At 44.1% G+C, this 24,439-nt stretch overlaps 1 protein-coding gene across 5 annotated transcripts in view; it reads left to right on the forward strand.

Moving 5' to 3' along the window:
• MAPKBP1 (mitogen-activated protein kinase binding protein 1) overlaps nucleotides 1–24,439 on the forward strand; it is a 182,634-nt gene that overhangs the window by 71,781 nt on the left and 86,414 nt on the right. For all 5 annotated transcript variants that reach the window (XM_066608311.1, XM_066608310.1, XM_066608313.1 and 2 more), the window contains one exon: nucleotides 23,533–23,624. In XM_066608311.1, coding sequence (XP_066464408.1) covers nucleotides 23,533–23,624 — 92 coding nt within the window. The remainder of the gene's footprint in view (nucleotides 1–23,532; nucleotides 23,625–24,439) is intronic.

Raw genomic sequence — 24,439 nt, forward strand, 5'->3', positions numbered from 1 at the left:
TGTGTTAGGAGAATTACTGGCTTGGGATGACTATCCGATGACTCTCCGTCTGTGTGGTAGGACTGGAGCGCTTCTGTTCCCAGTTCAGTGTGCTGGTGTAACCTGATTAGTTTAACCCTGCTTTTATTTAGCTGCAAGAGACAGGGATGCCCACGATGTGTTCTCTACACAAACATGCAATATTAATAGCAGCTTTTAAACACTTTGGGGCAGATTAACTAATACGCTGTAATATTTAAGCAACGTACATTTAGATAAGGCAGTTAGAAGATGCGCCAAACTTTTCATAGAGGGGTGTGCTGTGATAAATTTGACCCATCTTCCTGATCTTAAGACACTTCCTTATGCCAGCGCAAGGCTGCTTGCTTTACACCATCCTTTTGTGCCCAAAAGCTAGCACATGCTATTAACTGGTGCCTTTTATATCTCGACAGTCACTTTTTCAAGACGCTCCCCCCCCCCCCCCCCTTATTTTTGAAAAAGTTAGTGACGTCACCACTAGTTCGTTTGCTCTCGTGCAGACCTTGTTGGCTCGTTAAAACGAGCAAAGTTTAGTCTTTCACATTCTGCGTATAGGCGATTGAGAAGAACTAAACGAGCGCTCGTTAAACCAAATGAAGTGAATGAACCAACCATGATTTTTATGCCTGTATAGAATGAACGACGAATGAAAAGTGAATGATTACTGTTCGTCATTCGGTCGTTGGCTCGCATTTAGACTGAACCATTACACGGTGCAACACAATTTTTGTAACTGATTAGCAGATGGGTGGCTTACAGTAACTTTAGTGCATCGAATTCAAGTAGATCGGTTTCTTTTTTTTTTCTGTCACGTAAGGTTTTTCAGTTATGGGGAATAATGTAATCCAGTTGCCGTTGTATTGTTTTTGTTGGAAATATGCCCATACAATTGATCCAGTAGGCTCGCCATTAACCTTGCTTAATAAACAGAATAACAAAGTGATTGCGCAACTATTTCACAATTGCTGTTCTATACCACATGCTGAGTGAATACTATAAGGGTAGGTTTATGTTCTATATAGGGTATGTTTCCACATGGCGGAAATGCTGTGGATCATCCACCAGTAAGTTGTAAGTAGTGAACTGTGGTTTTACAGGTCATTGGTTAGCCTAAAAGAATCAAAATCATAAACAAAAATAGATGTTTACTATCGCTGCGTCCGTAAAAGTCCGATCTATCAAAGGAACGCATTATTTACCCCGCACGGTGAACGTCGTCTCAAAAAACAAACTGCCAAAATGCACTTTTTTTTGGTCTGTCTGTCTCCATGAGAAAATGCAATAAAAAGTGATCAAAAAGTCGTATATATTCCAAATGGTACTACCGCAAACTACAGGACAAGGAGTCCTTGCACAGCTATGTGGATGGAAAATTAAAGTTATTCTGTGCAGAAGATGGAGGAAGAAAATTAGAAAAAAATTTAATGTCCTTGAGAAAAAATAAAAGTAGTACAGCAAAAAAAACTACGTAAGTTTTGGTATCGTAGGAATCGTACTGACCCGTAGAATAAAGCTATGTCATTTTTGTTGACTTGTGGGCTGTAGAAACAAGATGCACTTTTTTCTCATTTTACGCCACTTATACTGAAAAACTTTAAAAGTTCTATTTATATAGTACATTAAATAGCACCACTGAAAAATACAACTTGTCCCGCAAAAAACAAGCCCTCAGACGGCGACGTCGATGGATAAAGAAGTTTGAGTTAAAAAAATTATTTTTTTAACTCAAACAAAAAAAGCATGGTAACTAAGGGATTAAATACCTTGCAAATGAGACGTGCTGCTGCTATTCAGTTCTACCAGTGGAATCAGCATGTTTTAATAGTACAGAAACATCCATTACTTTTCGGTTATGGAAATTAAAAAAAAAATTTGCTGCACAGTGTAGTAGTCGTTCACTTCCGCTCGTTTGAATGCTTTCTTTTGAACAATAGTTTTGTCTAAAAGCACTTTAATATTAGTCTAGGATAACTTCACTTTTTTTTTTTTTTTTTAAATTTATTTAAAGCTTTGACTTGGGTTCTGATTGCATCTACTGTACATTGGAGGCTCTGATGCAAAATCTCAGATAAAACGGGGGAAGAGGGGTGCGCTGCACTACTTTTCCAGTACAATGATTTGAGCTAGGTGAAACCCATTAGGCCGGGCTGATTCTGCATGCGGGAGGCCTGCAGTGGATTCCATGCGGTAGGCCTGCAGACGACAAGCAACTATATTGCATATGACCGCGAAGGCATTCAGGCTATCGTGCGCAGCACAGTTTTTTGTTTTTTTTTTATTTCCCGTGTCGTTGCCATATACAATGTAATTATGTATGGGCTGCGGGTCTCATGCATCCATAGTAATCTTTTCTTAAGTTATTTTCTTCCGCTCGCAGAATATGCAATTAATACATGCAGGTGTTAAGGAAATTTTTAATGTATTGCATGCCTTTTAATGCCCTTTTTACCATGGACCGTCTGCGCGGACGGCAATTTGTAGAATCCGCAATTCAAATCTGGTAGTGTGAGTCCGGCCTTATAGTCTATGAGTAGACAAGGCATCATTCATTTTTTTGGGGACTGATTCGTTCCTTTAACGCAATGGGGAAACTAAATTCTCCAATGTAGATGTGAACTTAAAGGGGTTGTCCCGCGGCGAAATCAAAAAAATATTTTTTTCTACCTACCCCCACATTGTGCCCCGTTATAAACAATCCCTTTGTTATTTTTAAAACAAAAAAATCGCTTACCTGCATCCACGTTCGGGCAGTTTCTTCTTTTATAGATGGCCGCCGGTCCTTTCCCAGTGATACACCGCGGTTTTCTCCCATGGTGCACCGCGGTTTTCTCCCATGGTGCACCGCGGGTCTTCTCCCATGGTGCATCGTGGATGTCTTGCGTTTCACTGCCGATTACAGCCACCTAATTGGCTGATCGGCACCACGTGACGGGGTTGAGCTACAATGACGACGCGCAGACCAGCTCTCCGGCGCGAGCACACAGAAGACCAGACTGCGCAAGCGCGTCTAAAGAAGCCAGAAGATGCAGAAATTAGACGGAGCCATGGAGACGGGACGCCAGCAACGGAGCAGGTAAGCGAATAACTTCTGTATGGCTCATATTTAATGCACGATGTACATTACAAAGTGCATTAATATGGCCATACAGAAGTGCTGAACCCCACTTGATTTCACGGGACAACCCCCTTTAAGGCCCATTTAGACACAATGATCGGTCAAAGCCGTCTTTTGAGTGATAATCGTTGTGTGTAACTGCACTAACATCGTGCAGTTTTCGTTAAACAATCGCTCATCGTTGTCTTTCAGCGTCCTGAAAGAAGACTATCAGCCTTATCAGAGATTTGCAGTGGGATACAGCTGATACTATTGTTTCAGCTGTTTCCCGCTCCCTGATGACAAGCTGGGTATGAAGAACAGAGCGGGCCAGCTGTATTCTCCATACCCCGCTCAGAGCGCTCAGCTGTATAACAGCCGGGCACTTTGTTCAGAAAACAGCTGGATGGAGAAGTTGAGCGGCGCCACCCCGCTTGTCTTCTGCACTTCTGCATCCTCCACTCATAGCACTCGGGTGTATAACTGTTGGGCGCTCCGAGCGGGGAACAGCTGGATACAGAAGACAAGCGGGGACACGGCTTGTCCCCTGAATCCTCAATTGGGAGCGCTTGGCTGTATGACAGCCGGACGCTCCCAGCGGAGAACAGTTGGATGCAGAAAGCAAGCGGCCCCCCCGCTTGTTCTCTGCATCCTTTGGCGTGCAAGGTGATCGCTCATCTTTTGATCGCTCATCTTTTGAGCAATCGTTGTCTAAATGGGCCTTAAGCCGTTCTCTGCAGTTTACACACAAACTTCCTGCTATCTGAATACCTATCAAAAGCTGCTGCTGACTTGTTCTTACTACGTCTGCTTTATGTCTTATAGGAGCATTCCCACCAAAGCATGTTACCCTCTATCCACAGGATAGGGGATAACTTGCTGATTGGTCAGAGTCCAACTGCTGAGACCCCCCCCCCCCCCCCCCCCACACACTGTTCCCAATAATGTAACCCTGGCATGTTCTGCAGTGTGGGCAGCAGAGGGGGCACACACAACAGGAAACGCATATGGTTTCTCATGTGCATGAAGGGCGCAATTCACAGAAGTGATGTGATGCGTTTTTAAATTAAAAACCCTTCGCATGACTGTGGAAAACTCATATTGGTGAGCGCAATATTGGGCTGCTGTGGATTCCCGCCCACCTTAATCTAATCGCTCATTAGATCCACCACCACCATTAGCTGTTAACGCTGTATCGTTGAATGTCCAATTTGCGGTCTCTGGTTTGAATTTGTCTATTGTTATATTTTCTCCTTTTACTCAATCTTCTGAGACGTCTTTAGCTTTATTTTTGTCTTCGCCTTTCCCTGTTAATGAGGATTTGAGCTCTTGTCTGGCTCCCATCAATCTAGTAAAATCTTTGCGGGTGCTGCGTTCCACGCTTAATATAATTACGGTACGCTAACAACCATCCCGTATCTTTTACGAAGCCTCGTTGCGATGGTAACGGCAGGTTCGTGGCACTGGCTGGGTGCTGCACAATTGTTTTAGGCCTTTACGGGACAATACAAAGAGAATTACAGACTGTGGAAATGAGCTTTCTGGATTAACTGGAGAGAACAGAGGATTCTGGTGCCTCCCAGTGAGATGGAATCACGCCCTTTTATTTCATGTCACTTTTTCATGTTTTAAAAGAGAACTTCTCACCAAATTTGTTCTTAGGCTGTTTAGTACTCAACACACTTAGTAAATTAGTCAAGCATCATGCAAATGCACTTTGGCTTTACTCTCCTCTGTATCGCGCAGGCAGTGTTCTTCCAGGGAGACCACAGGCTTCGAAGGAGGTTTGGTCTGCCAACTGCCCAACAACAAGCTGGAAGCCCGGAGATGATACAACAAGAGCATTGCTGCTGATCACGGTTCACAACAAGCACATTACCGTATAAGAGTACTTTACATGGGCCATTATAGTCTGAATTCTTGCTGGAAATGGCTAATTTGGATAATTGTCCCATGCACATGCAGCCCCCTACAGGTCATTGCACGAGAAGTCACTCGCTTGTTGGAGTTGCTTCGTTTGCAGCTAAACTAAAAAAAAGTGACTACAATAAACAGTAATTGCTCAGTGTGAGCGACTTCCGTTGACTAGCTCAGTGTGAGCGACTTCCGTTGACTGTGATTGGAGGCGGGTTAGCCGGAACGATCCTAGCCCGATCCACCTCCATTCACTTGGATGGGTGGCAGTCCGTGATACCAGCAGAACGGTAAATGACTACTGCGTGCATAAACAAAGACCGGGAGGACTGCAGGTATTGCAGCCCTGGATCGCTGGGGGGGGGGGGGGGGGGCAGATGTATTAAAACAGTAAAGCACCCATTTTTGGATAATTTTTGAATAATTGTCTACACCCATACAACCTCTGTTGGGCATCAGAGGCCTATACGGACCATGCAGTATAGACAGGTGCACCTCCAATACTCCTCTGTAGATCACCAATCTAGACTACACCGCATGCTTAAGAGTTGTCCACCCCAAAGCAGCATCCCTCTCCATGGGCTGCCCACCTCCATAGAAGTGCTTTAATGATGTTAGTAAATGCCTGCCACAGCATGAATCATTCTTGGCCATGCTGCCATCGTGTGCCATCTGCTGACTAACCATGTCCTCCCTTGCATACGGGTTATTATCTGTGGAGAACATATTTTAGTCTGAAGGAAAATCTGAATGGGTCAGCAGCGTCCGGCGGCTGAACTGACTGACTTTATTCCTTTTTTTCCCCTGTTTAATGCAACAACAAGAGTCGTTGCCAAAATGTAGACATCAGCTTCTGTTTTCACAGTGCATTAACTTCCTTTCCCCTGGTAGTGGTTATCTAGGATACTTTGCTATTTAATAAAAAGGACCTTGAGCTGTCTTTCTTTTTTTTTTTTTGCATTAGTGTGCGGTAAGTGGGGTTAAGCAAGCAGAGATGGCACTTGGAGTACTGCAAGAATTACGTCTCCAAGGCTGCGTAGATATTAATGTCCTTGTCCTTAGAACAGTATACACTGTTGGCGTCTGTATCTCCATGGAATGGTGAAATTTGACGTTGCTAAAGAAGCTAACAATGTGCTGAAGATGTTACAACAAAAAGCAACATCCAAGGTAGCGGCGTATCATTCTAAAATGTAGCATTGATTCCTCTTAAAGAGGTACAGACTGCTAGGAGTAATGGAGCTACTCAGAACTACAGGAGAAACTAGCAAAAAGAGGAAGATGTCCAAGTGGCCTGAAAAGGATGATGGGTGCCGTTGACCTGAGTTTTGATTACTCTGTCTCCTTATGTGAGGCTGTATGGGCGCCGACACCACAAAGCTTTTATGCTGCTCCTCTGTCAGACTGCAGAGTTTTGGACTATCTTGGCCTATGTCAGGTCTCATAGAATCTCAGACCTAACGAAGGCTGTGAAAGGCCAAGATGTTATCGTCTGCAGCTCTTTAATGATGGACTAAACTTTTTTTGTTTTATATAGATACTCCAGTGCCTTGACTTTTGGTTTTTGTGTTAGTGATCCAGTGGAGGGATGAGTTACTCATGGAGGACTGCAAGTGGTACATGGGGACCATCAATGTGAAGGACTGTCTTGTAAGAAAAGAACATGTTTAGTAAGAGATGGTACTTTTAAAGATGCATTTACACACAGAGAATTGCCTCAAAAGAGGGCTTTTCAGTGATCATTTTGCATAAACTACTACTTGGTATTAATGCCTATTAGTACCGGATTTTAGTAGTAAGGGAGCCTCCGGGAGCTGTAATCAGGTAACAGACCACCTGCTGTTCTCTGAATACATTCCCTTTGTTCTGCCGTGGGGCCTGACAACTGAGAACAGCTGAGACCATGCAAAAAGCTGTTCTCAGCAGTTCCCCGGGCAGAACACAGCGTGCCGGTCCTGTTTATCAGCTGTTCTGCCGAACTGCAGAACTGAAATTCATAGTTCGGCAGAAGAGTGAAGGGTGGGCACATTTACATGCAACAATTGTCACTCAACAGTTTTTTTATTTTTTGTTATATACCTACATAATATGAGCAAAAAGTGAAGGATTAGCAGTCGTTGACGTGAGCTTGGATTGAACGATTATCTGTCACTTTTGCACGTTTGAATTGTTCCGTCTAAAAGCACTCTAGCAAACAATATATTATGTCCTAACTTTTGTGCAAATGTTGAGTTATGGCCCTCATACACTTTCCAATTATCAGTACAAACATTCCTCCAATTATTTGTGCACCAGACAATTGGGCTGTGAATAAAAGTAAAATAATAAATCCCGACGAATATCTTTACGGGGAACGATTTTAATGCCGAATAATCACTTGAAACAGCAATTTTCAGCACTAGTAATCCCGTGTACACACAGCGACCGACAGGATGCTGAGCCACAAATCGCTGCTACTCGTCTCTGCATTTCAGCTCACATAAACACAGTAACTAGCGAGCGGCTTCACACTTGTAAACAGGAGTCTTTCAAACTCTGTAGTGAATGGAGGCGGCCGAAAGATCTCCACTGTGAAAGTGCAGGAGTGATAGCGGTAGTTGTCCATTGTAAGGCCAGGCTCGCATTAGCAGGCTGTGAGCCCAGCCGGTGACCCTGCGTTCAACGCTTTACTGTACTGCAGATGACCATGGAGGTGGTCATGTGCAGTAGATTTTTAAACTTTTAAAAAATTTGTGTGCCATTGCTTAGCGATGACGTGTACCCACACCCCATACGCAATATTAATTGCGTATGGGCTGTGGGTCAGACACCTACATTGACATCAATGGAGGCCATTTGTGCGGATTTCACAGTAAAACAAAGCATGTTTGTTTTTTGGGGGTTTTTTTTCCCTTCCGCTTACGGAATATGTAATTTGTAGCAGAGAGTGAAAGAAGATCCGAAAATGCCTGCCTTTCAATGCCTGCGTTTCACCATGGAACGACCGTGCGGATGCAGGTCGTGGAATCAACAATTCACATCTGGTCGTGTGAAAGCGGCTTAAAGATAATAGAATGAATGTTTGTCCGTTGGCTGACTGTTGATTCTCGGAGTATAAAAATGTTCTGAGCTTTAGATTTGTCCGTGTGAAAAAGCGAACATTTTTATTCCTACGTACAATAATTCAAGTTAAAAAACCTCCTGCCGCTCACTCTTCTGTTTGCTGTGTCTATATGGCATGTTGCATACAGTAAAGGTAAGACACCTTTTGACCCTTTCTGAGCCTTTCCGAAAAATTCTCAGGAGGAGCCGAAACGCGTGCTTTGCTTCTGTGCAATATGCTACATGAATGCAGCAAAAGCTGTTGTGGGAGGGGGTTTCTTGTTTGAACAGTATTAGGATTTTCTCCTTCCACATGCATTGCCGCACACGGTGCTGACCATTAGATTCTACATAAAGTAGCTGATCGTGGGCATCTGCACATGGGTTGATGTTTGGGCATATGTTTGCCCCTGTAAAAGAGCCATAACTCATTAGCGTTGATGTGAGTATTCTTCTTGCTGATGACTATCCAGAACAGCAGCTAGTATGTTTGCAATTCCTAGTTTTTGCAGACAGAAAATGTACCTTTTGTGTGGACATTGTTCACAATGCTGGCGCTACACCGGTGGTAGGGGCATGGTACATAGACTAGTGTTGTAGACAGGAAGAGTCCTGTTTATAACAATGAATTCCCACAGATGCCAATGCGCTTTTATTCCCCCCCCCCCCCCCTCTTCTTCCAAAATAAAACCGATTAAAAACGGAGAGCATGGAGATCTAGATGTAAATTATTCTGATACCTGTTTGCTGTAACCCCATAGCATCGGGCTGCAAGTATTGTACTCCTAGTGTTAGAATCCGTTGCAAATTCCTTTGCTATACATAAAGGCTTGTTTAAACATACCGATTATTCGTTCAAAATTCGCACAAGTGTCATCTTTTGAGCGATAATCGTTGCGTGTAAATATGCCCATCTTTCAGTCTTCTCACGAACACTGATTTTCAGTTCGGCATGAAATCCATGGTTCGGCAGAACAGCTGATAGGACCGCACGCTGTGTTGTGCCTGAGGAGCGCTGATTACATTCACAGCTGTCAGCCCAGTGGCAGAACAAAGGGAATGTATTCAGAGAACAGCCGGTGGTCTGTTTCCTAAATGCAGCTCCAGGCGGCTCACACGCTACTAATTGGTACTAATAGGCATTAGTACCAAGTAGTTTATGCAAAATGATCACTCAAGTCACCTTTTGAGCGATCATCTATGTGTGTAAATGCACCTTAAGAGTCAGCAGAGATGCAGTGACCTCTATTACAGATACCCCCTGAATCTTGATGTCTCCGACTTGACTGATTAGGTATGTAATGAGTTAAATACGGATGTCTTAATTGTATGCATGTGTCTAAAAAATACATTAGACAGCAACAAAAATGAATGTTCTGCCATTAATACTTAATCCATTCATCTTCATTAATGTACAAATGAAGAAAGAATGTGGTAGAAAGTTTATCTGTAGGGGCAAGAACTCTCAAACCTTTTGACCTTGTAGGGTGTGCCTGTGATTATGTTCTGACATGCCTTGGTTGTTCCCAATGTGATTTTGCAAAGGCCCAGATAATACCACTACATCACTAATTAAAACACACCCAAATGAGCAGAATAAGATATGTTGGCAGTGCTAATATATTACTATTGTACGTATGATAAAGCACAAGACCTCGCTAAAGATAACTTTACATGGGATGAGTATCACTGGAAACTGCAAATTTTGGCGACTTATTGTCCCTTGTACAAGCAGCAGCCGACAGGGCACTGAGCCACTAATTGCTCGCCTGTCGGAGTCACTTGGTTTTTAACAGAACTCCAACCCCAGCAATTGTCGGGATGTGTAAACAGGAGCAGCGTAATGCTTGATTGATTCCTGTTTACTGAAATAGGAGTTGGACAGCCAGAATGATCCCCCCCCCCCCTGCTGTTCTGCCTCCATTCACATTATTGAATTGTGTATAGCGCAGAAGCAAGTCAGGCAGTAGTCTGTGGGATGGCTGTCGGGTGCTACTGTGCCTAACAGTCGCCCCGTGTAAAGGGAACTTATCTGACTTGTACATTTTAGATTTGGTATAACATTTCTATATTGCATTAGTAATAACGAGCCAATCACTTCATGTCTTGTAATTATACATGTTTTTGCTTGGTGGTTTGTCCACATAGACCTTGTACATATTCTCCCTACTATCTCAAGTACTTATGTAAAGTTGGTCATCCTTCAGGCCTCTTTCACACGGGTGACAGCGATATCGCTGCGATATCACAGCTGTGTTCTGTGTAATATCGCAGCGATATCACAATTGTGTTGCTCTTTTGCCAGGATTTTTGAAGGGGCTTGAAATATAAGCCCTACCCCGAAAATAAACCCTACCTGCATTAAATAAAAAAACATTACCTAACAGGCGGTGTCTGCTCTGTCACACATCTCCTTCTGAAGCTCCAGCACATTTGTCTGTAGTTTTCAGCCAGAGCTTTCTGTTTTGCAGGCTCAAAAACCTGCCTCCAGGAAGCGCTGACTCTGATTGGCTGAGCTGTAGCCAAGTATTGGTCAGCTGTATGCACATATATAGTTCAATGTTGAGGGGGAAAGAAGACTCTGCCAGCTACCTATTTGTATCAAACATGCCAACTATTTTGTCACCTGACACTTGTTGGGACAGCCGAGGGGCGTGCGTTCACAATGGCTTACCATTCATTCCCACTGGGTTCCCATCAATCATCTTGGCTGGCTTTGGTGTAATGTGTTTGACCAACTTTAAATAAGTACCCATAAGGTACTGGCTACTCCCTGATATATACGTGAAGATCTGCAATTGAGCGATATATATATATTTTTTTTTTTGGGGGGGGGGGGGGGGGTGTTTCAGGTTGCCTGTTTACAGGTACGTATAACTCAGGCCTAACCCTCATAGTGATGAGTAAACTTGTGGCAGAGTAATGTAGTTTTGGGGTACATTCGTAGCCAATTTGGTGCAGATTCTCTGCAGCAGAAAAATCCAAAAACATACATGCGAATCCGCACCATTCGTGTGGGTTTTATGTGGAATTTGATACATATTCTGATGCAGGTTTTTCCACTGTGTCGAATGCCCGTATCAAACCCTTGAGCCGCCTTGACACAGGGCGTATTTACTACGGGTAGATTTTGCCACATGTTGTCGGTTTTAACCCTTGAATTTCAAGGGTTGAAATTTGAAGGATAAATATTCTGTGGATTTAGAATCTTGAGCGTTTTTCAAAAATGTGAATTCGGTGCAGAAACTTCTGCTTCATGTGAGGATCTGTGAAATCTCCACATGGTTTGTACTGTAAATGGTGTGCAATTTGTGTGTCTGGCCTATGGCTGGTCTTACACGGGCGGATGTCTATTACGGAATCTGCGATCGGCATCCGCAGAGGAGCCGCAGCAAATGGCGTGCATTCAGTGGTATGTAAAATCGCTTTTTCCCCTCACACTCATGGATAGAATTGTGTATTCGGTGAGCAGAGAAAAAATCGCTGCGTCCTCTATTTTGCAGCAGACTCCACATGGGATTGCCTCCAATGAAAGTCGTCTAACTCGCAGCCCATTCGCAGTTGACATTGCGGATAGGCCATGGGTAACCACGTCATCGCCTAGCAACAGTGCGGGAAAAAAACTATTTAAAAGTTAAAAAAAATCTGTATTGCACATGACCGGCGAGCGCCCGTGGTCCTCTGCGGTACCAAAAAAGCAGGTATGTAGGGTTGCAGACCAGCCTTGCAGCCAGATTTCGCTGTGGGAACCGGATCGTTCATGAGAGCCCGGCTTAAGGTTTTGCCAGGACTGGATCCACAGCAAAATAGCTGCAGATTTTTGCTACAGGCACAATCGCATCGAAAATCCTGCAGCATATTCTGCCCAGTGAGCCTTTAAAGGGGTCGTACCAAAATTGCAAGTTATCCTCTATTCACTGGATAGGGAATAACCTGCTAATCGGTGGGGGTCTCACTGCTGAAACCCCTGCTGGCCTCAAGAACAGGGGGTCCCGTGTCCCCCTTTCTTCTCACTGCATGCTTATTGCACCCCATAATGAGGAGACTTGATGGAGCGCTAGCATTCCATTCACGGTCAGTGCTAATCTTAAGATATCAGAGCGCTTGTCACCTAGATTTCCATTGGCACCATTGAAATGAATATTTTACAGTACTGATTGTGCTTGCTCGCCCAGTAGGGGGTCGTTCTCGGTGACATCGATGCGACCCCCTGCAGTGACGGTCAAAGCGGGACTCCCCCACTGATCAGCATCCCATTTTTGGGATAACAACCCATTTTTAATATATGTAATTTTTTTTTTACAGTCTGTGACTTCAATTCATCGTGGTCCTATAAATTGTTGTAAATCCTCATACATGCTACCAATAAAGATGTCATCCTTTTACAGCTCTAACATCTCCTCAGTCCGGTGTACTGATGAGTGAGTTATGCACATAGGTCACCACGTGTAACACTGTGAAGCCATTCCAAGATAGTTTATTCTTCTAGAATTCTCCAACTAATTTCTTCTGCTACAATAAAGCACTCCCTTGGGGGAAACCTTTCTGTGAAGGCATCTGAAGGTCCGTTCACCCACAGTTCACCACAAAGGATCTTCTAATTGAAGCCTCATCCATATGATCATTTTCAGCTGCCTAAATTGTGTCTAATGAATTCTTGGTGAAGGATATTGCTAGACCCGGGTTCATCTGTTCCTATGCCAGCTCATGATTTAAGTATATTATGTCCTGAATGGGTTATGAAGGGTATTGTAGATTTGGAGCTGCTCCATAAATCCCGAGTCCCAAGAGCATATTTGTAATGATTTATGTGCGCTTGGAAATATCCAGTTGCTTTTTGTACAGTAGTAGCTTGTTTTCGTGCTGTGTAAAACTAAATTTAACTCCTTTCTGCAAAAGTCCCCCCCCCCCCCCTATTTTTTTTTAGATGGTTTTAATTGTATGTCTTTCTAGTATTTTACGCTCATGCTAGTAAAATATCTAAGTGGTGCCTGCACACGAGCAGAATTTCAAGCGCGTGATTTTAGGCACATAATCCGCCCCAGACCGCAGCCAATATACTCCTATGAGGATCCGCAGTTGTCCCCAGACGGACGGATGTGTATCGCGTTTTTTCACGCGCGTGAAAAAATCTGCGACCTGTTCTAATTTTGGTCGGATCATGCGCGTGAAGCCTCCAATACAAGTGAATGGGTGCATTTTTTCACGCAGTACATCCGGAGTGCAGCTGCGGATGGAGTCACTGGTTGCTATGACTACAGGAAGTAGGCATGGTAGGAGGCGTCCCAACACACAGCACAGAGCTTCACAGGCACATTTCAACTGCAGATCTGTCCTTTCAGTCCCCTCATCTACCAGAGAGCAGCCAGCAGGCACCAGCCAGGGTGCACCCAGTACCTCCTTTTTTTCCTGGGGGGCTCTTCCTCCTCCGTTACCGCAGTACGTCCGAAAAAAGTGACATGGATCAACCATGCCCACAAAGACATCTGCTCACCGGGTGAAAGCATGTTGCCAGAATAATTTAACGGTGCTCACACAAGCAAGAGGGACAAAACTGAGTCTGGGTGTTGGTTTTTAAGCTGTTTTCCAGGGAATGGGCAGTTCTCTAGGGGTTGGGTTTACAGTAAGGGTGTCTTCCGGATTTTTCTGCGCGTTTTTTCCGCAACATATCCGCGCGTGATTTTTCACGCATCCGCACCTATCCGCAAGCACATTTAGGTACCATACGCGTGTGAAAATCCGCGAGTGGAATCCGGAACGCTCGTGTGCAGGCGGCCGAAAGAACAAAAAAGTGTGGGGGGAGGGGGGGGTGTTTTTGTTTCTGCGCTTCTTAGTAGATGGGAATTGTAATGAAGAGTAAATGGGAAACACTTCATAGGGAAGTCCCCTCAAAGGAGACCCCCCTTTCCCATAAATAAGGCCTGGAAATCCTCCTTCAAGAAGACATTTGGAGTCACGGTTCTCCGAGCAACGGAAACCTGAACAGCAAACTGTAACGGACATGGATACATGACTGCTCTCTCTGGACACCCATGTAGTATTTCGTTATTAGGAAACAAACAAGGTGAGGGTGATATGGCGGTACAGAGGAAGGATGTACGCGATAGGCAAAGTGTAGGAAGGGGCAGGGGGCATGTTGTGGGCGGTGGGGAATTTGATCAGGAGATACCGTGTGCACCTCTGAAAAGGTGTGGTTCGGGGCGCATCTGAAGTTTCGTGCATCTGGGATTGCCCAGATATTTTAGGGTAGGGCGTTCCAGAGGATCAGTGTTGTTCTAGAGAGTTCCTGGAGATGGGCATGGGAGGTTCAAATTAGAGGGGCGTTTAGTCTGTGTTAGCTGATCGGAGTGTGCGGGCTGGGTGGTGTATGTCAGGGGAGAGCTTTGTGGGTGAGGGTAAGGAGTTTGACTTTAGTCCTGTAGTGGATGGGCAGCCAATGCAGTGACTGGCACATTGCAGAGGCGTCCAAAAGAGGGTGGATAGGAAGATAAGTCTAGTTGCTGCATTTAGTATGGATTGGAGTGGGGAGAGTCTGGTGCAGGGAAAACCGATGAGCAACGAGTTGCAGTAATGGACTTGGAATTGGATGAGGGCAACAACAAGTGTCTTTAGCGTGTCTGTGGTGAGAAATGGACAGATTTTAGCAATATGCCTGAGGTGCAGGTGGCATGTTCCAGCCAGAGATAGGATGTGGGGGTAAAGGAGAGGTCACAGTTCAGTGTGACCACAAGGCAGCGGGCATGCTGTCTAGGGGGCTATGATGGTTCCAGATTCTGATATGGAGATATTGGGGGGAGGTTGGCTGGCAGAAGGCGAAAGGGGAGGTGGTCAGTTTTTGATGGGTTTAGGCTTGGCGCTCACGGGCTGAATCCTGCAGCAGAATCTGTGCATGCCCACAGAAATAGACCTTAAAATGGCAGCTTCTTGCCTCTCTGGACCAGCGTGGGTCGCAAATCATCTTTCTTTAGCATGATAAATGCGTCTGGGCACGCCAGCCGATGTGCCAAGCGCATGCACAGTGTCTTTCTATTTTTTATTTCCTGCTGTCTCGCTGATCTGTGGCATGTCCAATTTAACAGCAATGGAAGCCTCTCTCCTCCCCTCCGAGCGGTTTGCAATGGAAGTGGGCAGGACAGAGTGGAGCTTAGTTCCGCCCCATCCCGCCACTTCCCATTGCAAATGCTAGAGTGGAGGAGAGGAGCAGAGAGCCGGTGAGGGGGAAGGCGGGGGGGGGGGGGGGGGGGGGGCTGCTCAGATGAAAGCGTATATCGGCCGGGCGATATACGCTCGTGTAAATAAGCCCTTAGTCTGAGAAAAAGAGAGGACATTGTGTTAGAGACAGCAGACAGATTATTCAAACGACCGTTGTTCCTTGTAGACACAGCAGCCAATCGAGTGATGAGCAATAATTAACACCTTTAGTTTCTGCTTGCCTTTAAAAATTTAAATCCTGTATGATATATGAATATGATCTGAATTCTGCTGGTATAAAGTTGATCACTTTATGTGAACGACTTGTAAATTAACTTGCCTGGAGATTCATATTTGTGGTCTGTACACAAATGGTGGTTTTATCGCTAATGTACTGCTGCTAAAAGGCCCTGCATAACATTGACACGGTTTTGAGATAGTTCAGACACTCCCCTGGGCCTTAAATGGTTAACCGCAAGTTAACCTGCTTGGTAACAGAATTAGGAATTCTCTGTCCGGCAACCAACCTTTTTTTTCATTGACTGCTGGCAGCCCTAATTCTCATTGGCCAGGGAAGAATTTTGAGATTGGCTATCACAGTGGTGTAACAGGTGTGAAGGAGCCTGTGATTGGAGGCCAGAGTGAAGCGGAAAGTCCCGCATGGGAAGTCAGTTAAACTGTCAGGAGTGTGGGGAGGAGCAGTTGTCTAGTGGATGCAGAGCAGACGTGCATGGGGTGAAGACTGGGGATGGAGACGAAGCGAGAAGTGGACGGTAGAAAGATCCCGGAGCAGGTGAGGAAGGAAGTGCAGTAGCCCTTCTAGTCAGAGTCCAAAGTGAGCCTGTAACTGAGAAGTGAAGTGCCTGAGGCCTGGTATAGTCACCTGGGGTGAGTCAGCACAACATCAAACCCCGAGTTCTGAAAGATGTTACTGTAGATGCCAGCGCCATAGTCTGTACTATCGCAGAAAACCAACTCTTAATCAAGGCTGTCAACTCGCAGTCATATATCCCCAAGTGATGGTGTCTACCTCACTCCAAGTGTTCAAGCAATCTGTGTAACCCAATACACGATTCATTCAGTCCTATCATTATTGGCAAATTCAGATGTCTAGTGTGTATAGAGACAAGAGGTGTGGGAATATATATTGGATACATGGTGTAGCCTTCAAAATGAAAGATCAAAACGTTTTTATTGAATGGTGAACGTAAAGTCCCCATAAATTGTGTTTTTGAGGTGGAGAGCCTCTTCAGCTTAGCTGTTGTAAGGACTGCTCACCTCCAAGGCAGTAATAGGACCTGGGGGCGAACAGTAAATACAAGCAAAACTTTGCTCTAAAGTTTGAAGTACCACATAGTATACACTGTTAGAATGGCATGTGCCGTTGCATCTGTTCAGGCTGTACGTCGTACAGGTATATGTTGGGAGATTGTCCCAGCGAATACGTTCAATGCACAGAGCCTTAAATGTCCGTGACTGTTTGGCACGGTCTCTACACTCTGCTCCCATTGTTCCTGGTCTCCATGGGTGACGGTGTTTGACTCTCCCATACTTCCCTTTATGTATCAGTGTTCTAGAACTCCAGCCGTCAGTTAAGTGGGAGACTAAGGTCTAGATAACCTGACTGCGGCTGCTTACTGTCCTCCTGTAATCTGGGACCTCTCCATGTTGGCTTCTGATGTCCTCTGCTGTTCGTCAGGCTCGTGAAGGTCCTTGGTACAGCTAACTTAGACAGGCTGATGAAGAAGGTTATGATTATCCGGAAAACGAAGAAAGTGAAAACGCAAAAAGTATGTGCTGGATGGATTGAGTGTACATAATTCAGACTAGGGTAGCAGTACATATACTTGTAGTATATCTGATGTATGGAAGGTTTTTGTACCAGTCGGCCTGTTAAGATCTCACACACAGGCGTATTGGGACTGTGTATTTCGTAGAGACTTTTTGACGTGCATATTTCAGTTAAATGCACGTGTAATGTGTAGTAGAATGCCACGGATACCTTGGACCGCCATGACAACGAACAAGGTAGTGTTAGATCGCGTCAAAGCGGAAATATCACTAGAGGGCAAAATCGTCAAACAGAAGCTTTTTTTTTTGGACACATGATGTCCGCTAATTCAATGGAAACAGTATTGTTGCTTGGCAAGGTCAGTGGAAAGAGGATCAGGACGACAAACAACAAGATGGCTAGATACAATCAAGGCACCACGAACATGTCAATCGCCGAACTGAAAGAAGCAGTGAAAGACAGAAATATGTGTAGAACATTGATCCATGGAGTGACTGAAGGTCAGATGTGACTGAACGGATAAAATCATCATCAATGTGTATTTACTGAGTATTTTAACCCCACCATAGCCTATAATGGACGTGTTAAGTGCCAAATTAGGACATGCTACATTTTAATTTTAATTTTTTTTTTTTATGCGCATGGGAAAAATCCTTCCACAGAAGACCCCTCAAGGACTTGGTAAACCCGTGTTTTAAAAGTTCAAAAGGCTTTTGCATTTAATAAATGGGTGTGAAGTGGTTTTAATGTTCTATCTAACGGCTCCGAGTGCTGCGCTAGGACACTTGGTGAGCACTTCATACATTTTATATGCAGATTAATAATACAGCAGCGTCTTCTGCTCCAAGTCCATTTTTGTTCTGTGTTCACCATTTAACAATAAACACATTGGCCTGAATGCTCATTGCACTAATTGGCATGACCTAGTTCACATCTCATTCCTGCAACCTACCCAATCCCTGGCATCTTCGGCTGCCGGACTTCACCTTCATTGGGCAATCCTTGCTTGGTTATCTTCTTGCAGACATTTTTTCCCGTTTTTTGCATTTTTTTTTTTTTTTTGTTGAAAGGGGGGGGGGGGGGGTGGCTGTCTCTATTTATTGTTTATACTTGCTCTGTTTCCTGCAGTTGACAGGACCCCATTCAGACGGCTGTATATTTTGGCTACGTGCTGTCCGTGTATTCCACAGACGGCGCGCGGCCCCATAATAGCCTATGTTCTTTCATGCAGACTGATTGTCCATGTAAAGACGTCGCTGCATGTCCTATTCTGGTCTATTTTCACAAACAAGAATAGTACATGCACTCCTAAATATCAGACCGCACATAGACGGGTGCAACCCTCATATGGATGTGTCAATACAGCTTGAGCCACGCATCTGGTTCACTATTTGGGGGAAAGAAGGGTTGTGTGTTTTTGTTAAAAGTGGGCAACTAAGTGTTCTGCTTTTAGACATTTCCATAAGCCTTTTTCTTGAGTTTAAAGCAAAACAAAGCACCATTTTTCTGGCCTTTTTTCATGACCAACACTGCTGTCGCTAGATGTGTACATGAATGTTTGCGCTGAAACGTAAAAAATGCCAACAGCGCTTTTGAAAAATTTTATTTTTTTTTGTGGCATTTTTGCGTCTTTCAACCCTTATTTTCTTTTTGTAACGTGGCATGCTTTTATTTTAATCTTTCAGTAGGCTTTTTCTTGACTTGAAAAGCAACAGAAATAAGTTTGTAACAAACGGAATGAATTAAACACCAGCAAAAAGAAAGCTTAGGGGGGAAAAAATGTAGAAAATGCACGAAGTTCCTGGCTTTTTTTTTCGTTCTTGTCCTTTAAAAAAAAAAGCTGATTTTACAAGTAGTGATTGCAAGTTAAACCTTCACAATTTGCATGTGTAAACTTTTATGGTGATTTAAATTGATTGGACCATAAACTAAACATGAATACATGGTGTTGGCTGTATGTAGTTACATGCTCTGCAGAGCTGGTTCCACACGTGCCCAAGTAAATGCAGATGAGAGGAAGGCGAGGGGCATGCAGCATTCCGTGTACCACTTACAGCACATACTGGGAACTGAAGCTGAAACTACAGACGCCCCACGATAGCAGAAAGGGGATGTAAAAGTGTGTGACACAATCATGGACACTGATGTAGCATAGGCATGTTCTTTAGCGTGTACAGATTACATTTTAAGTTCTTATTGACTTTTCCGTGTTTAAAAAGAAAATTGCATGTCACATTCTCCTCCTTCCAACAGACTAGAATAGGACATGTAATGTGCGCTGTCCGCACAGATCACACAAGGGAGGGTGACGTGCGCGGTCCTATGAGAGTTGTGCGCTCCCAAAATTCTTGGATGCAACTCGCACAGTCATCTCAATGAGGCCTTAGGGAGTGTTCACACCACATTTTGGTGTGTCCTGAGGTTCCAGCTGCGTTCCTGAAACCTGCACTGACCTCTAGGCTTCCATTCATCAATCAGGTCTGCTTTTGTGCTGCTTCCCGTTCTTCTGACTACATTATTCTGTCCAGCACAGATGCCAGAAACAAGTGAGAAATTGTGTGGAAGCCTGCAGCTCCATCCAGGTTTCCATCTGAATGATGATTTTGACAGACAGAACCTGGGAACACTCTGGAGCTTTTTTTTTTTTTTTTTAAATGCATGTTTTGATTTATTGCTTATTTTGCTTATTTTGTTGAACCTCAGAAAACCCTTCTAAAACCGGGCTTACACAAATGGGGTGGATTACACAGGTGGAGGCCCACTGTAGATTGTGGCTACGAGTCTGGCCAATGACGCTACGTACCTTAAACTGTATTGTGGATGACCACGAGGCTCGCAGGCAGTCATGCGCAGTACAGCAGTGGGTTTTTTTGTTTTTTCCCCAAAAATTGTAAGTTCATGCCTTCTAATGCCCATGTTTTACTGCGGAATCCGTAATACAAATCCGGTTGTGTGCGATCGGCTTAAGCCTTGGACTGGATTTGCACATAGAGTTTTTGATGCACTCTGCAAAACCTGGAGTGAATACAAAAAAGGAAAAGTATCAAGGAAGGACTTCAACTTCTTTTGTCTTGTATCCATCTTGTGTGTTTGTGTTTTTTTTTTTTTACTTCAAATTGAATTCTGCTCCCCAATGACACAGAGCAGGGATCTGACTGTACACAGCTTTGGTATTACATAAGTACTTGCATTATGTAATTTTGACCCTTTCAGCATAAAGGGGAAGATGACCTCTGAGAATACTCTGCAGGCAGATTAAGATCCCAGCAGCTGTCCTTAGGAATATGCACAGCTGGAGATTGCATTGCCTTTCATTTTTTTCAAAAGGGGGGAAAAAAGCTGAGTAAACTCAAAGGGATTTCCTTAGTTTGCAAAATTAGTATTTTCTACCAGCTTTTGTTTCAGTATTTTCCTTTTTACATGCACTAGTAGAACCAGATACTGCTACAATACAGAACCTGTGGACAGGCGGGGTTTTGTTTTTGGAGGAAAGCAGCCATGTTTTTTAATCTCGTATGACCCCTTGCATCCTTTTTGGTGTACACATTAGCTTATTCGGCTGCCTCATTGAGCCAGTATTGTCCTGGCTACCAACTACTTTATTTGACCCTATACCTTAGGCTACTTTCACATCTATGTCTAAGGCTCTGTTGGGCGCAGAATACTGTGCTGTTTCATCCAGGAAACGCTTGGCATGCTGGAAGCTAGATGGACCCCCTTATGGTTACCGGTATCCATTAGTGGCGTTCGGATCATGTGCTGGATCCGGTGGCTCTGGTATTTCCATTGCTCTGCCCCTAGGACCTGGCCGAGCCGCAGAAGTAGACTGGAGGCCTCGGGTGCAAGTATGAATGTGCCCCTATCTGCTGAAGATATTGGTGGCTCTGTCGATTTAAGAACAGATCCATGTGGACCCAAAATCGTGCTGCAAGTCCTAATGGTGAGCAGGTTACTGGTCAAAGGGCAACCGTGATGGTGCCTTTGTGGAAGGTTTCTATTTTTAAAAAAAATTTTTGGGAGGTGACCTTTTCTCCAGTTTTATGAAAACTTCACCACATAGAATGTTTTTGGAAATAAAAAGGCAAACTCTCGAGGGAAACCTGAAAATCCTTGGTTATGAATGACCCCGAGGTTTAACATGGTCTCTCCTTCTTGCATCAGGAATGCAGCCGAGTTTCTGTCGCTCCAAACATTTCTTGTGGATAGGATGTTCAAATTTAGATTGTGGTCAGCGTTACCAATCCCCACCTCAAAATATGTAAAGTGGTTAGTTTTAGCCCAATGAAATAAGACCTATGAAGTAAAATTCTTGAGGGAATGCAGCAGTCCAAGTCTTGCACGGTTCTTGTGGTTGCACAGATCATTGCCATTGCTACATCTGTCCTTAGGCAGACTCTAAGACTTATGATTTAGATGCCAAAGTTAAAATATGGGGTGTAGTAGTTTGGAACTTGTTCAGGAGGTATATGATCGTATTTCAGGGTAATCTATACTCCGAGCGCTAGACCTGTTCATACTAGTAAGGTTTATCAGGTTGCTGTAGTAAGATTTTTTTTAATAAATGTTTTTATAGAACGCCCTTCAAAGAGGCTAAACAAAAACGGGAAGGGTGGGTGGGAGTGTAAGCTAAACCACAAAAAATCGGAGCGTGGGAAGAGTCCAACTTGGTCCGTGTCAGTTGGCAGCTCCATGCCTATAAGGTTATGAATGCTGTGTCAATTGCAGTACAATGCTCCCATTTATTTCAATGGGGCCTCGCAAACCTGCAATCAAACGCGTAATTTTGGAGCACGGTCTGCTATTTTCTGGCACGTTTTTTGCGCTTTAACGCAGCACATCACCCATCAGAATGATGGGGTGCATTAAAAAATGCTGTAGAACACAGCTGCATTTGAAAACGTCAGTAAAAATTGTGGTAAAACGCTGCAATCAAAACTTTCTTTGTGGGTGAGTTCTGACACATTTCTCTGAAAAGTGACATTTCACTACTTATTGTTTGTCTAGCTGTATTGGGATACTCAAAATTGCTGCCTTTACACACTTTACAAAGGACCATGTGAGATCAAAAAGCTGGTGAGTGGTTTAATTTGATATTGCCCAGTTGTGAACTATCAATGGCCTATCCTCAGGAGTAGGTCATCAATAGCAAATTGACAGACAGCCCTACCAGTCAGCTGTTCTCTGGGACTATGTAGTTTGTGCACAAAGCTGTTTTTTTGCAAGAAGCAGATAGCTCTGTTCTCAACACAGTGGCAAGGATTGGTATTGCAAGCCATGTACACATTGAAATGGAGAACTTGGCCTGCAATACCAAGTGGGGCTCGTCCAGTCAGAATAGAGCTATCAGCTTCCTGCAGAAATCCGCTTGGTGCACAAGCGCACCGGTCTAGAGAACAGCTGATTGTTGGGGGTCCTCGGCTACTAATCAATGCCCATCTGTTATGGATGACCTATCCTGATAGGCCATCAATAGTTTACAAATGGGCAGTCCTTTTATGTACTTACTAGCTCAGCTGTGGGTGTACTGTGAACATTTGCAGGGATTTTTTATGTTCTCCATGTTTGCATGGGTTTTCTCTGTGTACTCCGGTTTCCTCCTACATACCAAAAACATACAGATGGGTGAATATAGACTGTGTACTGCATTGCGGACAGAACTTTGTATCTAGTGATGTAAAGTGCTGCATAACATGAATGTGCTATACAAATATTCCATCTTGCATATTACCCAGAGGAGCATGGATTGTCTTATAAGTCTCCTCACTCACCACCGTGGTGCTCTTTCTAAGGATAAAAGATAGTGTTCCTGATACAAATAAAGGTGATCATAGTTTCCTGTAGATGTTCCACTTATGCATACACTAATACACTGGACGCTCCGTTTTGATGCAAAGATCAATGAGGTTGGATGCTGATTAAGTCCTTGTGGCCAAAAGGTTTTACATTTCGTATATGGAGACCTTTGGTTTCTAGACACCTTGCGTTATTGTAGCCAGTATGTTTACAATGCTCTCCTGTTTTGTGCAGAACGTTGGTGAATCCTAGATCTAGGATGACCAGTAAAAGTGGTCATCTGCTCTGTTTATTCTGTCATCAGTAATAACGGGTCTGTCGTGTGGGATTTTTTTCCAAACAGATGAATGAGCAGAACCTTACTTGTTACTAAAGAGTTTCCAAAGTACCAAAGAAAAGCTTTTTTTTTTTTTTTTTGTGGTTTGTTAAAAGCAAAACTCTTCATTTGTTCCCCCTTTTTCTCATCCCTCCTAATGCTGGTAGAATGAGGTTGTCATATTAGATCGGTTGTGAACAGTTGCTCCTAGTTGTACGTTGTAAACAGGGAACAGTGATTCTTTGTTGTGAAGTGTGTGCCACTTTTCTCCCACAAGTAATACAGCTGTCAGTGAGTTCTGAGATTTCATCTTTGATTTTTCTGTGACAGGTGACGTTGGAGAAGGTCCTGGGTATCACAGTGTCAGCTGGAAGAAGTCTCTCCTGTGATCCGAAGACCGGCCTTGTAGCGTATCCAGCTGGGTAAGTGAATGCTTACGGCTCATTTTGGCAGGGTTCACTTTCTTTGTGTGAGGTCCGAAGGTGGGCAGGTCTGAATTGTGCTAAAGGGGAATTAATTGTTGATGATCGTATATGTTTAGTAATTTACGGAGACTTACAAGTACTATATCATTAATGAGCAAGATAAAAGAATATCAGGGTTTTTCAGGGAAATACTAGTGATCGGCTGGGGTCTGCCACCCAGGTCCCAAGCTGATTGGACACCCGCTGTCTTTGCTGCTCCACACTGGTGTGCAGAGCAGAAGCAGTTGCTCCAATCCCTGTGTAGTGGTTGGCGCTTGTAACTGCAGGATGGGTTCTCATTAAAATCAATGAGGGCTGTACCTGCAGTTACAAGCATTGGCCAATACACTGGTTGGAATGATCTGTCTCCTCTCTGTACCCTGCGAATTTTGCCATTGATAATGGGCGCTAAAGCGGGTGATCGGCTGGGATCCCAAGCTGTGGACCCCATCCTATCTCCCTAGAAAACCCCTTTAAGGAAATAAAGAGGGAAAAACAACCGTTGCCTGTTAAATCTGCCAGTGGCCCCCAATTTTTGACACCCCCCCCCCCTTTTGCGGTGGTGGTGTAGGCATGAGTTTTGGTGCATGGACTTCTGTAAGATGCACCAAATTTATTGAGGCGTTCATCTTTTGTTAAAAATTTGGCATGGTTTATATCAAGACAGAGGTAGAAATTGCAAATCGGAGCCTATGTGCCACCTTCGTCCAAGTGGAGGTTTGACAACTTACCGTATTTCAAGATGTAGCTTCATGTCATCATAGACAGCTCTA

The sequence above is a fragment of the Eleutherodactylus coqui genome, chromosome 6, assembly GCF_035609145.1.
Source record: "Eleutherodactylus coqui strain aEleCoq1 chromosome 6, aEleCoq1.hap1, whole genome shotgun sequence".
In the NCBI taxonomy this organism is placed as follows: domain Eukaryota; kingdom Metazoa; phylum Chordata; class Amphibia; order Anura; family Eleutherodactylidae; genus Eleutherodactylus; species Eleutherodactylus coqui.